The sequence below is a fragment of the Nelumbo lutea genome, chromosome 1, assembly GCF_056320005.1.
Source record: "Nelumbo lutea isolate HS-2025 chromosome 1, American lotus-T2T, whole genome shotgun sequence".
Taxonomy (NCBI): Eukaryota; Viridiplantae; Streptophyta; class Magnoliopsida; order Proteales; family Nelumbonaceae; genus Nelumbo; species Nelumbo lutea.
In genome coordinates this window covers 61,244,339-61,258,349 of record NC_142684.1, presented here as the reverse complement: position 1 = coordinate 61,258,349, position 14,011 = coordinate 61,244,339, and the positions used below count along the sequence as shown (strand labels likewise).

General features: G+C 35.4%; 1 protein-coding gene across 1 annotated transcript; it reads left to right on the top strand.

The window, feature by feature from the left end:
• The first annotated feature begins 11,728 nt into the window (after nucleotides 1-11,728).
• Nucleotides 11,729-13,742, top strand: LOC148874821 (uncharacterized). Its single transcript, XM_088942273.1, has 5 exons — nucleotides 11,729-11,950; nucleotides 12,038-12,119; nucleotides 12,237-12,721; nucleotides 13,124-13,397; nucleotides 13,492-13,742. Exons 1-5 carry the CDS (start codon nucleotides 11,945-11,947, stop codon nucleotides 13,509-13,511), a joined length of 867 nt encoding a protein of 288 aa, XP_088798399.1. The 5' UTR covers nucleotides 11,729-11,944; the 3' UTR covers nucleotides 13,512-13,742.
• Nucleotides 13,743-14,011: the final 269 nt, after the last annotated feature.

Sequence of the window (14,011 nt, the reverse complement as noted above, 5' to 3'; positions counted from 1 at the left end):
ACAAACATATTCCAAAAGCCAGATTTGGAGCTCCGGGCAAACGAACTCAAATGGTCGTTTGTATAAAAGATAGATCTGGATCAAACATGCCAAAAGCTAGATCTGGATGACCAAGTACAGAGGGAGCCGACAGTGAGATTTTGAGGGGAACCCATCCAACAGAGCAAGTAAAAAACGGTATAAAAATCAATGAAAATGACGAGATAGTGCTAGATCTAAGCTTACCATTCAACGAAAATGCTAGAGATGTTACCGTTGGATGGCTTGAAAGGAGACAATGTCTATGAGAATGGCTCTTGACAATATTTTCTCACAACTTGCCTATTTTTTCTTTTCTCAGCATGGTCGCACTAAAATGGTGAGATTTGGGAACCCACGTGCCTATTTTCTCAGTGAGGTCTCATAGACAATGTCTGTGAGACAGATCTAAGCTTACCTTTGGGAACCCACGTCCCTAGTGTTTCCCTTCTTTTTCCAGGTTTTTCTTCCCATTCGTTTCTTAGAAACCAAACACACCATAAGTCTATCCAATGGCTGAGAATATTCCAAACTAACATGAGTCTCATAAGTGTCCAGTTTAAAGAGTAATTCACAGAAACAAGCCAATAAGAACATTAAACAATAATGTACTTTATTCATTTACTGATAAATGTTTATATAAATCAATTTGATTGGATCTAAGGGCATACACTGTCTAACACAGATTGGATGGCTCATCAGGCTCTCTCTTTCCCTCTTAATCCTCTTCCTTTTATTACTTCCTCCCTTCCCAATGATTTAGCTGTTATTTGTAAGAGTAACTTCTAGGGCAAATCTACCCTCCATCTTGTGTAGCTCCTCCTTATTTTACAAAAAAAAAAAACCATTTTTTGAGGGGTGACAAAGGAGACAATGGTTAAAATCTCTCTCTCTCTCTCTCTCTCTCTCTCTCTCTCTCTCTCTCTCTCTCTAGGGTTGGAGAGTTGGGGTTGGAAAGTTGTTCCAACTCTCCAACTTAGCATTCAATTTGCCATAGACTAATGTACATAGATATTTACTATACCGATTCTTTGTTTAAGAAAAAAAGTATTTTAATACACCAATTCTTTCTTTAAGAAAACAAGAAAGCATTTGATACACAACCATTAGTATTAAGGTTTAAAATTTTGACACGATACATCCAATATGGGACATATCATATATCATATCTTTGAATCCTTGATACGGAATGCAATGGAGAATAGGTGGTATCATCTTTTTCCATCGTATTGTGGCCATATTAGCTTGTCTCAATGGCATATTAGATGTGCATCAATGTATACATTGTGCAAAAAAAAAAAAAGATACAAATAGAAAATGAAAAAAAAAAACTTCTTTTCTCCAAAATAAGCATTCTTTCACCCTCCCAAATGATTAAAACTCCAAACCTTATTCCTAGAGTGCTAGATCAACAAAAAACATAAGAAACAAGTGTAAATCATCAAGGTTTTTGAAGATTTTTCAAGTTTTAGAAATTACAAAACTAAGTAAGGTTTTTCAACAATATCAGTATCATGGTTTTAAATTTCAACATGATATGCCCGATACAGGGCGCACCATATCATATATTTGAAGGCTCGATATGGGATATATTGGGAAATAGGTAGTATCATCTTTTTCGACCATATCATACCCATATTAGCCCATATTGGTGGTGTATCAAACATATTGATAGCGTATCAATGGATATGAATATGTTGCGACTCTAAAACTCTAAACCTAAAGTTTTAGAAAATATTGCAAAGCTAGGTAAGTTGTATTTCAAGTTTCTCATAATATCTTGTAAATTCTTGTTTTTTTCTCTTAAGTGCTTAAAAATTTTTAAATTTATGTTTATCTATATTTTTTTTGTGTTGAAAACCACAATTATTTTGGTGTTATGAATAGATTTATGAAAATTTTATAAAATAATTAGAAAATGTATAAAATAACAAAAAAATTGAAAAATGTATTTCTTATTTGCCTATAAAGACTTCATATGTTTTATATCTATGCATGACCTATCATATCCACAAAAATTGAAATTTTTATAATATATATATATATATATATTATTTTTTTTGTAATTTTAGAATTAAATAGTAAAAGTTAATTATTTATATTTTCTTGTGAATTACCCATGATGACTATGTATGTTGTAGACCTATAAATGGTCCATCATATCCATAGATTAATTGAAATTTCTTCTTCAATAATTTTTTTAATATATTGTACAATGTTTATTTATTTTTTATTTTTTATAATTTTTTAAATTAAAAATAGATAATAACTATTTAAATAAGAAATAATTATTGACTATATTTTCATTTAGAAGTTGTGCCAATGATTGTTTTATGGTTGGATAGGATAGTTGGGTGTCTTGCTGATCCCTTAAAACTTAAGAATTATAATTTATAAATTATAGTTAAGCAAAGGGTTATTGACAAAAAATATAATTGACTACGATGCATTTCCTTACAAAACTTAGTATAATGTATTAATTTAATATATGTATATCTTATTGAGGTCTTATACTTAGTTTTTTATGTATTTCTATGATTTATTGAAGTATTTATAGTATTTCCATGTGTTTCTTAATTTTTCTCCAATACATGAGTGTCCAAGGCTTATTCCTATATATATGTCTCTTAAAATTTCCTTCCCTATACACTTGATATTTCTGATACTTTAAACCTTGATCAATATTGAGAGTGGGTCTTGACACAATAGTTGCTATGTAACCAAAGTTCAAATCTTGAAAACAAATATCTCTCCAAGGTGTTTTATTTATATTAAAAACCTTCAAAACTCAAAAATAATAAACATCTCATTATTACTTGAAAAAAAGAGAAGAAGAACAAAGAAACAATATTGTATATATATATATATATATATTATTTAATACATAGTATCATGTCGAGCTTGGGCTCAAGTTGGCTTTCTTGAAAAAGCCCAAACTTGGCCTGAAAAAAAGTTGGGCCCAATGTTTTAGGCCCGAGCCCGAGCCCGCAAGCCTAAAATTATGACCAAACACAACTTATAACGGGCCAAGCCAGACCGTCGGGCTACTGGGCCCATGATCAAGTCTAGTTTTGAGATTTTCTATATTGTTATAAGGGATTTCTTTATATAACTAGAATATCTATCAAAAACAAATACTTGCGAACTGCTTCTACAAAAATTTATTGATCTTGTCTCCATGTTATTTTGTTGCTAAGAAAACAAAGACAAATGAATGGTTCAACACATAACATGTCACACACTTGATGAACAATTATTGAGGCCTAACAGATGGGATCCATCTATCATGTCAATTGAGGGATCCTTACAAAGATAACCCTCGTGAAAAAGACCCACTTTATAGCTGTACCTAAAGCTCCAATCTTTTCGAGAAGCTCCTCCTTTGATTTCTAGATCCATATGAGAATTTCAATAAAGAAATATTTTATCCAAAGAAATTGTGCAAATCGAGTCTGCCAAGAACATGGGAAGCATCTTCAAGATAATATCTCCAAGTGTTGGCATAATCAAGACTTGATAGCAGCTGGGAATCCTCCACCTGTCATTTGTGTTTAAGGAATGCCATTAAAGCACAACATTAAGCTACTCTCGTTGATGACTTTGAGGGAGAGAAATTAATTAATGCCCTTCTAGGTAGATATTCATATTATAAAGATGTGGATCAGACATCAGTTTCAGTGTCTTGTCTACTAACTACTAAGGGGTTTTCATACTTCCACCAAGCAAAAATTCTGAAGCACATCAATTCTTTCTTCTTGTATACCTTAGAAATCCTTTCTATCACCACAAATTCTAAGATATTGATCTAATTCTCTTGTCTCTATACCTTTGTCTTGTATTATTTCTTATCAAGTAACACTAAGAAAATGTTGGATTTTAGATGCCCAAAAGAAGATGTTTCCTTTCTGTTTAATTTCTTTCAACTATGTGGAAGGATGATAGTGGTCATATTAACTCAGCTATCAAATGAAGAACCCTACAGATCAGACATGTTTTCCTTTTCTCCATCAAAACAATCTTTACATTTCACCATGAATTGGAATTGTTTAAAGTGATGGTACTATTCAAATCTCAGTTTCAAACTGTTTACTAGTTTAAAAAATGACCAAAATAAGGGAGTTTGTTTTGTCCACATGGAGGGGACTGTAAAGATGGGACCTTGCCCAAAAATCCCAAAAATTGTAGTCCCCACATGGGAAAGCAAGGATTATTAATTAGAAAATTTCTAAAATTTCTCTCACACATGGGCACTTAAGTGTGAGAAATCTCCTTTTCTTTTCTTTTTTATTAAATTATATAGAGAATATTCTGTTTCTCCTTCCCCCTTTAATCTCCTCCACATGGGTCCAAGTCTTTACATTTTCTCTATCAAAGAGGAAGTTAAGAGTCCTAAACTTTAGTTTTGAAACTCTCTTTAATTAGCTATCTCCCTTGTTAGAACTGACATACAAGTACCCTCTCTTTCAACCACTACCAATTCCTAAATTCCCTTTCTCTTTCTCCCATTCAACTGTTCTTCTTCCCTAGCTAGCTTGTTCCCATTTCTAATCTCTTACTACTTTCTCTCTCCAATTAAAAATAGTTTCTTTCTTTCAACAATCCTATTCTTTATCTTTAAACTCCTTTTTGGTGGTTATTCCCACAATCTTTTATTGGAGTTATTTTGCTCAGAGATATGCATAGCTATTTTCTCAAGAAAAAAAGGATTTAAAAGTATTATTAATTTAATTATTAGGAAAAAATATTTTAATTTAATCATTGAAAGGTTTCCATGTGAATGTTGTAATTCTCATTAGATGGGTCTCCTCAAGGAACTATGTTTCTCCCTTGTAAATTTCCCACTTTCCTAACACCTCTTAGCACTGAATAAAGCTTCCTAGTTTCAATCAAATACTAAATGCTACTATTCAAACCATACTCTATTACAAACATTGGAAAAACTATTCTCTCATAATAACAACAACAACAATTATAATAATAGAAAGAAAGAAAAAGAACATAAAGTCCAAAGATTTTTTTTCTTTCATATCAGTTTCATTTGTTTCTTTATTTCTTTTTCAATACTTCTCCATGCATACACATACCATCCAATTTCGTTTTTCACAATTTTCTTGGAGGAGGGTGATACAAATTACAAAGAAGGGAAGATTCAAATTCAAAGGTCCTCTGGCCACCTAATTCTTTCGGACTCCCCACATGAAATCATGAGAGTTACTTGAACCGGCATGCCCTTGGTTGACTAAGGCTTTGGTTTGAAGGAAAAAGTAGGGAAAGGTAGGGAAACCATTTGTAAAGCTTTCCCTACCTTTCCCTACTTTTTCCTTCAAAACAAACACAACCTAAAAGAAATCCACAAATTGATTTGCTTCCCTGTAGAGATATGATGGAATTTGATGCTTTCTTCCACTTCCCACAACAAGCTTGTTGATATCTTGAAAAGTTGCACAACAGTGGACAGTTCAATCTCTTTTTATTTATTTTTTTGTGCAGAGCAGAAGTGTCATCCTTACTCTCTTGAAAAGTAAATTCCTTGCACAATGATTCTCTACTGCAACCACAGAAAATAATTATAAGAAAGATATGATTTCCTTTCCCACAATTATTTTAGTGTAACCATAAGAAACAAACTAAGGCTATATATGGTCAAAGCACATTGAAGACATTCCATCATGGTTTTGGAGTACAGTACATTGCCTCCTCCTGTTTTCTCATCTCCCATGCACCATTAAACAGTTACAACATTTTTCTTCTTATCATTGTGTTCCCCCTCAGCCAATCAGTTTTTGATGGAAAATTCTATATGAGTTGAGGTTTAATTATTTTTATCAAGTGCATATTATAAAGGAAGAAAGATTAATGTGCTGAAGTTATCTTTTTGGACACCATAACTAGCCACGTGGACAGTGAGGCTAGCTCATTAGTTCTTAGAAAAGGTCCTAATCCAATGTTCTTTCCAATAGAATCTTAGGAAAATGTTGGATTATTTCAGCAGTGGTTGTTGGATTACCAGAGGAATTTTGTGGCTTTGAAGAAACTAATTGTTTATAGAAGATTTGGGAAACTAATATTTGATTTGATTTATCTAATATTCTAAACCACTAATTAAGAAAGAAACAAAATAACTAACTAGTTTTATCTTAATTTTCTTCTTCAAAAGCTAAAAGAAGAAATAACGAAAGAAAGATACTTTACTCTTCATGCCCACCTAGTTGTCTGACACCAACCCTAGGTTTCACCAGGATGTTCCCTCAGAAGCTGACTCTTCTTAGTGCAAAAACATGACCTTCTAGTTCATTTTTTTTCTAACAAAAGCTCAAATGTTACACCTTCAATGTATCTAAGAAATATAAAATTATGGTTGGTTATATTAAAAAAAGAGTTGCTTCCCATGCTAATCACTGGTCATTAGCCAAGAACAAGAAAAAAAATGATAATTAAAGAAGAGAATGAAAATGTCTAATTTACCCTTGAGAGGTATTCTTTAATAGGCCCATAATCTTTTTAGTAATCCCAACTTGGGATAAGGACTATTGGCTAAAGGGTCTCACCAACCATTTAATGATCCTAACCTTCTCGATCACACCACCTCAACTGGCTATATAGCTATGTAGTGGGTGGAGCAAGTGTGGGTTAACTAATAACTTAACAGATTTCACATCTGCGCCTCACGAGGAGGTGCCCCACAATGCCCCATAGCACATCCCCACTATGTATTGAGAATATCTCTCAGAAACAGTATGAAAGATGATGAAACATCAATGGAAAATATTCTCAATATAAGGTGGGGATGTGCTGTAGGGCATTGTGGGGACCCCTTCGTGGGGAGCAGATGTAAACTCATCTTAACAAGGTTTCATGAGCAAGACAATATGGGTTAACTTGCTCCTTCTCTGCTACAACAACCTGACTAGGGTCTTTTTCACTTGATGATCCTTGCCTAGTTAACTCCTCTACCTGCCACATCCCCTCAATTAATTAACCTAATTGGACTAGAGAATGTGGTTGCTTGTTCTTGTCATGGCTAGTTAACTTGTATTTACTTTAAATTTCCTTACTGTATGGGATTAGTTCATTATAATTCAGGCCCGTTTGGTTTGCAAAAATAGGGGTTTGAAATCGGAATTAGAGTCTAACCATTGGGTTGGGCGGAATTGGAATCTCATTCTCATTTCTGATAAAATTGTTTTTCCTCATTTGAAGGAATGGTCCCCTCCCTTAAGAACGAGATCCCATTCCAGCTGATTCCTAGTTCAATTCCAATTCCTGCCTGAACCAAAAAGTTATGAGAATAGACCACTCCAATTCTGATTCTGACTCCAACTGCAAACCAAACAGAGTTTGGACCCTCAGTTTTGACAATCAACAATGAGGTTCTAAAATGGGCACATATGTTCCCTCTGAAAAGACAGAAGGCACCCTTGATGACACTTGATATATAAAAGTCCTTTTCCATATTAAGTGTTTTTGGACTACTATTTTAAGGTCATTTTAACTTCTGGGGTGTGCCCAAATCAACACCATTAACTTTTTTTTTTCTTCTTAATGAACAAAGATATGCTTAATTAGAGCTTTGGAAAAGAATACTTCATGAACTTTATATTAAATAAACAAAATATAGGGTAAATTACACTAACACAGTTTTGCTTTAGAAAAATTAACTGATCTCCCCTACTTTTCAAAACTGTTTGAAATATTTCAAAAAACCCAAATTGCAAATTAAGTAATGCCTTAAATTCTATATCCTACATTCATTCATTACCCATTTTTCTTCTCCATTTCAATTGCTACAAATGCCTTAAATTTTATTGAAAGAAAGAGATTGAACGTGGAATAGAATCCCACCACAAAGGGCTCAATATAAATAAGTTACAGAGAGCATAGACAGTTCCCTAAATTCTCTCAACAAGGGCATTTCCTTTTTCTTGATCCAATGAATCTAATTGAGCCACGTTGGCAATGCACTAAACTGGATGATAGAGTGCCACGTAACCACAAGGGGTTCTCCTCAAAACCTGTGAAAGGGAAAGTTAAGGCAAGCTCAAACACATGACAGGCTGAGCAAAATTAGGCCTCGGGTGCTTAAAATATGAAAGATTCTGGTGTATATGCTTTGGCTTCCATGTGAGCCCACGGCCTTTCATATTGTGTCCACAACACAAATCCATCTCTACACTGCACTCCTCAGTGTCAAAAATATCCCCTCCACATGCTCTCAACTTACTTATTTGGATCATCAATTTTTTATTTATTGCGCAAAGATGTTCGTATATATATTATAGAGATGGACAGTTAGAGGATTGTCTAAATTCATCTGTTTTGACACGTGGAGTGATGATGGGGCCGACGGTGACTACCTGTCAAGTGGGCGCCAAGTTCGACATTCATCTTTCATGCTTCTATCCTTATCAGCTGCAATTGCTGCTGTGTATCGGATGGAATTTCTGAGTTTCTTCCCTCTCACGGCTGCAATTAGTATCTGATTGTCCGAATTCAAATTCGAAACGATCCAATTAAGGGTGATTCAAATCTCATCTGTTTATAATTGAATCAAACCCATTTCGATCCAATTTGATTTAAATACAATACTCATCATATATACTTAAAATTTATATTGTATTTATTAGTAAAGATGGGTTGGAATTTATATTTTTACTAAGTTTTCATTAGTTTACGTTGCATACAATTAATTTTCAATACATTTTATTCAAAAGAATACAGTATGAAAGCATTTAATCCATTTAATTAATAATATATAATATTTTGATCATTTTAATTTAATTTACTTATGTTATTAAATATTTGTTATAATCCCAATTTGGTTTGGATATGAGGAATAAGATACTATTTGAATTTGAATATAAACGAATCAAATTTAGATCTACTGATATCTGATTCAATTCGATTTCTTTGCAGCCCTATCCTCTTGACACCACTAGTTGAAGTTTCAAAAATTTTAATTTAAATAGCTGCACAAAAGAAGGGTTTCTATCCATCAAAGAATAAAAGATGGGTTGCTTGCAAGGTTTTTAAAACCAAATCGGTCAGGGGTCTTGGGTTGAATGATCTAACCATTTGAACCAAATAGATAGTTCGTTCTGACAAAAAGATAAAAAAATAATAATAAAAACTGGCCAAATTGTTGAAAGGTTCAAACGATTCAACCACCCAGGTCAGCGGTTTTTGACCAAATCAATGGTTTTTGGAGAAATAACGGTTCTGTGGTAAAATGGAACGTCACCTGACCGGTTCCCAGTTTTTCTGATCTGACTGTCCAGTCAGGTCCGGTTATGAAAACCATGATTTCTTGTGTCATATACTCATATGGTTGGCTATAGTAGGGACTATCATTTTTAGACCGATTGTGAGTCCACACAATGGGGGTAGCCCGTCCACCAAACCCATAACTCCCCAACCCTGGTGGCAGCAAGATTTAATCCAAAGTCTCTGCCACTCATAATACTTACTAACTGAGCCACCATCAGTTTGTCCCGGCTTGCCACTGGCTTATATTTCAAGGCCAGAGTCATTTGGCCCATCATCACCCCTAGTTAGATCTGGCAAAAAATTGACCCAATCTATGAGCCTAACCTGACCCAACCCAAAAAAAGCAGGTTAGTGTCTCCTATCTAGTGACCTGAACTAGGAGAAGACATGACCTGACTTGACCTGAAAAGAATCTGTATTGGGTCGGGCTGGGTCAGGTCACAGGTCATCTCTTTTCACACCAATGTTTTCAAACCAGCATTGATTTAGACAATCAAACTTCATTATTATATCTGTATTTTTTTTTTTTTGTTAAAAATCATTCACTTGATAAAAACGCAGCTGCCCCAGGCAAATGAACCATTGACCCATGAGTCAATCTTAACCTGAATATTTTAGGGTTTGGGTCTAGCCTTTTATGGATCTAAACTGAAGCTTGACCTCACCAAAACTGAAGGGCAAGTTGGAACAAGTTTACATTGGAGGAATTTTTTTGTACAAAAAAAAAAAAACAACAAGAAGAATTATGCTATTATATAAGCATCCTCCTTCAAAAAACAATCAACAAAATCAGGAGGAATACTTCTACTTCTCCATTCAATGGATTGACCCATTAGAATAGCTTGATGGGCAAGCACATGGGCTGCCTTATCACACTCTCTAGTCTCTTCCTAATTACATGATGAAATTTACAGTCTGAAAATTGCAAATATTTGGTTTCACTTCCCCTAATTGCAATTGAAAATTTAGAAATACTGATTTATAATTTTTCCTAAAAAAAAAACTATAAAGGTCATAGCTACTTGGACAGACTTTGGGGCTAGAGAAATTGTTTGCAAACCCAATTCTCACTTTACACTTTATCATCCGCGGTCATAGGCAAGCTACTGCCCATAGTATCTACAAGGAGAGAGAGGAGTTTGTGTGCTCTGATGATGTAGCTATGTGCTAGGCCACATTCCTTGTAAAGCCCCCACTTGGCAATTTATGAATGACCACATGCATGGAAGCTTCTATGTATGATCTGCTGCAGTGCCATCCGGACCCATCAACCCAAGGAATGTATGGCCCAGCCAAATCCAATCCACAAGATAAATAAGCCTTTTGAGGAGATTTCTTTATCTCACATACCCCATCATGGCATCATAATGAAGTAGTAGTAGGATTTCTTGGTCCAATATTCCTCACTCACTCTGTGTTGGTCAATTGGTAAAATACCCTCTTGGTTTTAAATTTTTTTTTAAGTACTTTGGTGTAAATATATTAATATGCAGAAAATAATGGAAATAATTTTGGTTAGTCGGCAATTAATATGATTTTTATAGATCAACACATGAATAATAGATTTAACGTTTTGCATTCAAGGGCAAAATCATGTGTGGGAACAGGGATAAAATAGTTGCAAAAGAGAGAGGAATAATTAATGGTGCAGATTTTTCCAAGGCATAATGGCCAGAGATGAAGGAACCCAAATAGAATGAGGATAAGATCCATGGGTTGTAATTTGTGAAGTCTCTATCCATACCATTCAACACAAAATGCCCAAATTCAGTGCCCAGGAATTTGAATTTCTGATGTGATTATGAAACCATTTAAATGACAACCATTGCCATGTCATTTATCTTGCTAATACCAATATAGATTTTCATTGCTCAAGGAACAAAACCATATACTCAAGCTTGGATTGATCCAAATCCGCTTTGACCAAGAGACATGGAGCAAAAAAGGATTTAAAATTCCTTTCACTCTAAACAATGGGGGAATATGTACATAATTAAAAAGCTTGTAATATAGCTTATCCATGTCCACTGATTCAACACTGTAGCCACACATGGTGAACTTATAGATGAATCTTTGATCATTCAGTAAATGCCCATGTGTGGAAAAGAAAACTAACACCCAATTGGGAAAATCATTCAAAAGCTTTCAAATCAACTTGCTATTATCTTTTTAACCCTAGATACCTTTACTAACACCCAAGAGCTGACCAATTGAATCAGATGACTCCAGAAATCCAACTCCAAGCTAACCTAGGGGCAAGTGCATCTATTTGATGCATGGTCCATCGATTGGGACCACTAGAAGGATGAACCACTGACCCCCACAAGTGTATGGTAGGTATTAATGACACCAGGGCTGAAAAAACTCCTTCCCTTAATTAAATCTTCAGTCCCTTAAACCCCACTTGGCCACCCTTATATAATAATCACTTAGAGACTGAGAATAAGAGGCCAGCCACCCCATAGGCCCCATTCTCACAGCCTGGTTATCTCACCATCTCTGTTAGACTCAGTCCAACTTCCCACTGTCTTCATCCTCCCTTCACAAGCCTGAAAGAGTACACAAGAATCTTAGAATACAGACAGAACTGAGTCACTTGGTCTGCTGTCTGCGCTTTGACCAATCAGTCATCCGTCTTCTCACACTATATAGCACATAAAAAATGCAGGTGAGCTTTGTAATCTCGTGACCCCTGGTTATCTGGTTTATCTATTGCATTTGTGATGAGACTGATGTCTCAATGTAATGACCACAGATCTTTCAGTGGCTCTTCAAGGTGACACAAGAGCAACAGCCCAGAGAGACTACTCCTACGGATAAGGAAATAATTGGAACAGGTAAAGAAGAAAATTTCTTCGCAAACCATCTCAATATATATCTAAATAAAAGCATAAGCTCTGACTGGTCTCTGTTATGTCTTTCTTTCTTTCTTTTTTTTTCATTTTCACTTTCAGTCAAGAAAAAAACCGAATCAAAGGATCTGGTTTTGGTTAAAAGAAGTGATGCTTACAGAAGAAGATCATCAAAAGGATACCAAGATGATGAGGTGGAACTGAAGGATTCAGATTCGTTTACAATTTTGTATAGCAGAGGCAATGCAAAAGCATGCTTTTATAGCACTCTTAACTTGAAGAGACTGGGGAGTTTGGGCAAGGGGCAGAATTGGATGCAGTCATTGAGACTGAAAGAAGAAGAACTTGCTCGCCAACTTGTGATGGGTCACAAGGTGGATTTGGCTGCCCATGTAGGGAATAAGGTTCTACCATTCTGTGATGCTCCTGCATCTGCCTCAACTACTATGAATGACCAATGTGGATCGTCTGAGAAGAAAGATAAGCCTAAAGGAGAAAGAACCAGAGCCATCTCTAGAATGAAGGAGCTTCTGAGATGGGCTTCTGCTGCCAAGTCTGAGAAAGGAGGAAAGCACATCAGCCGGAAGGTGATCATCCTTTCTCCTGATTTCCAGTCGTTCCTGCTTTTGTTTAATCTTTTGTTTCCAATGAGAAGTTGCACAAAGATCATGACGATTTTAAATAAAAAATGACCAACAAGACATATCAATGCCTCCAATTAAAAATTTTGCTTTCTTCAGCTTTGGGTTGGTTGGTTAGAATTATCAAATTAGCCCGACCCTCCTCCCCAACTGGAGATCTGCAAATTTCAAGATCAAGGACAGAACTTCTAACCATACCCATGAATCTCCCTTTGACCTGTTTATCTTCATGGGTACAGAAATTATTTACCCACCAATAAGACCCAAATGAGTTATTCTTTAGCAGAGGCTGTGATGTTAGTCCTAGAGTGATTTCTGATGGTGTTCTTCACTGTTGTCATGTTACAGGTTCTGTTATTCCGCAACCGAGGCGCCCTCAAACATGGTGATGAAAGCTCTCCCAAGATCAGTTTCAGATGGGAGGTGGGCAGTTGTTCAAACTCTTCCTCTGTTTACTCCGGGTTCTCATTGGCATCTTCTACAAATGGTCGGACATCGATCAGTCCCACATCTGAGGACATTTCAACTTCAGATTGCAACAAGGAGAAAACAACATTAGCTAACCAGGATGAAGAATGGCGGCCCTCCAGAAGAGGAAACTGGATCACAACAGATGAAGATTGTAAGATTTTTATCTATTGTCTCCATGATATCTCCTGTTCAATCCAATCTCTGTTCTCTGTACTTAGTTTTTCTCTTTTCCTTTGTCTATACAGTTGTGGTGCTAGAACTCTGAACTCTGAAGCAAATAGAAGAATCCAAGAGAAGACGGAGTCCATGGTTGCATCAACTACTTCTCTGTCCATGTCATGTCTGCATCAATGAATTAATACAATCAGGGAAGCCATTGGACATTGTTCTATCATTTACTGCTGAATGGGTTCTGTTTAATCTTACCAAAGATGTAATCTTAGTTTCAGAGATCTGTAATATCCAATTAAGGGCTACTATGGGCCTACTTCTCTAACATTCTTACCCTTCGCACATTCCATGTTATGATGGTTATTGCAACAAAACAGAGAGGTGTTACTGAGTGGGAAAAAAAATGTGGTCCAACTCGGACCGGACCATATGGTCGAGCCATCAGAATCAAGAACCGGCAGAAAAATAGTTTTTATGGTTGCTTTGTTCTAAGAAATGTTAACCCACAAAGAGTTTAATAGCTGTTATATATCCTCTAACATTTATTGCTTTAAGCTTGTTTTTATGTATAATACTAGCGGGGACCCATGCTAT

Bases quoted from the DNA above. Each gene is read 5' to 3' on its own strand.
- LOC148874821 (XM_088942273.1), top strand. The intron at 12,120-12,236 runs GTAAAGAAGAAA...TTTCACTTTCAG, and splicing joins TAAGGAAATAATTGGAACAG to TCAAGAAAAAAACCGAATCA. The intron at 13,398-13,491 runs GTAAGATTTTTA...TTGTCTATACAG, and splicing joins GATCACAACAGATGAAGATT to TTGTGGTGCTAGAACTCTGA.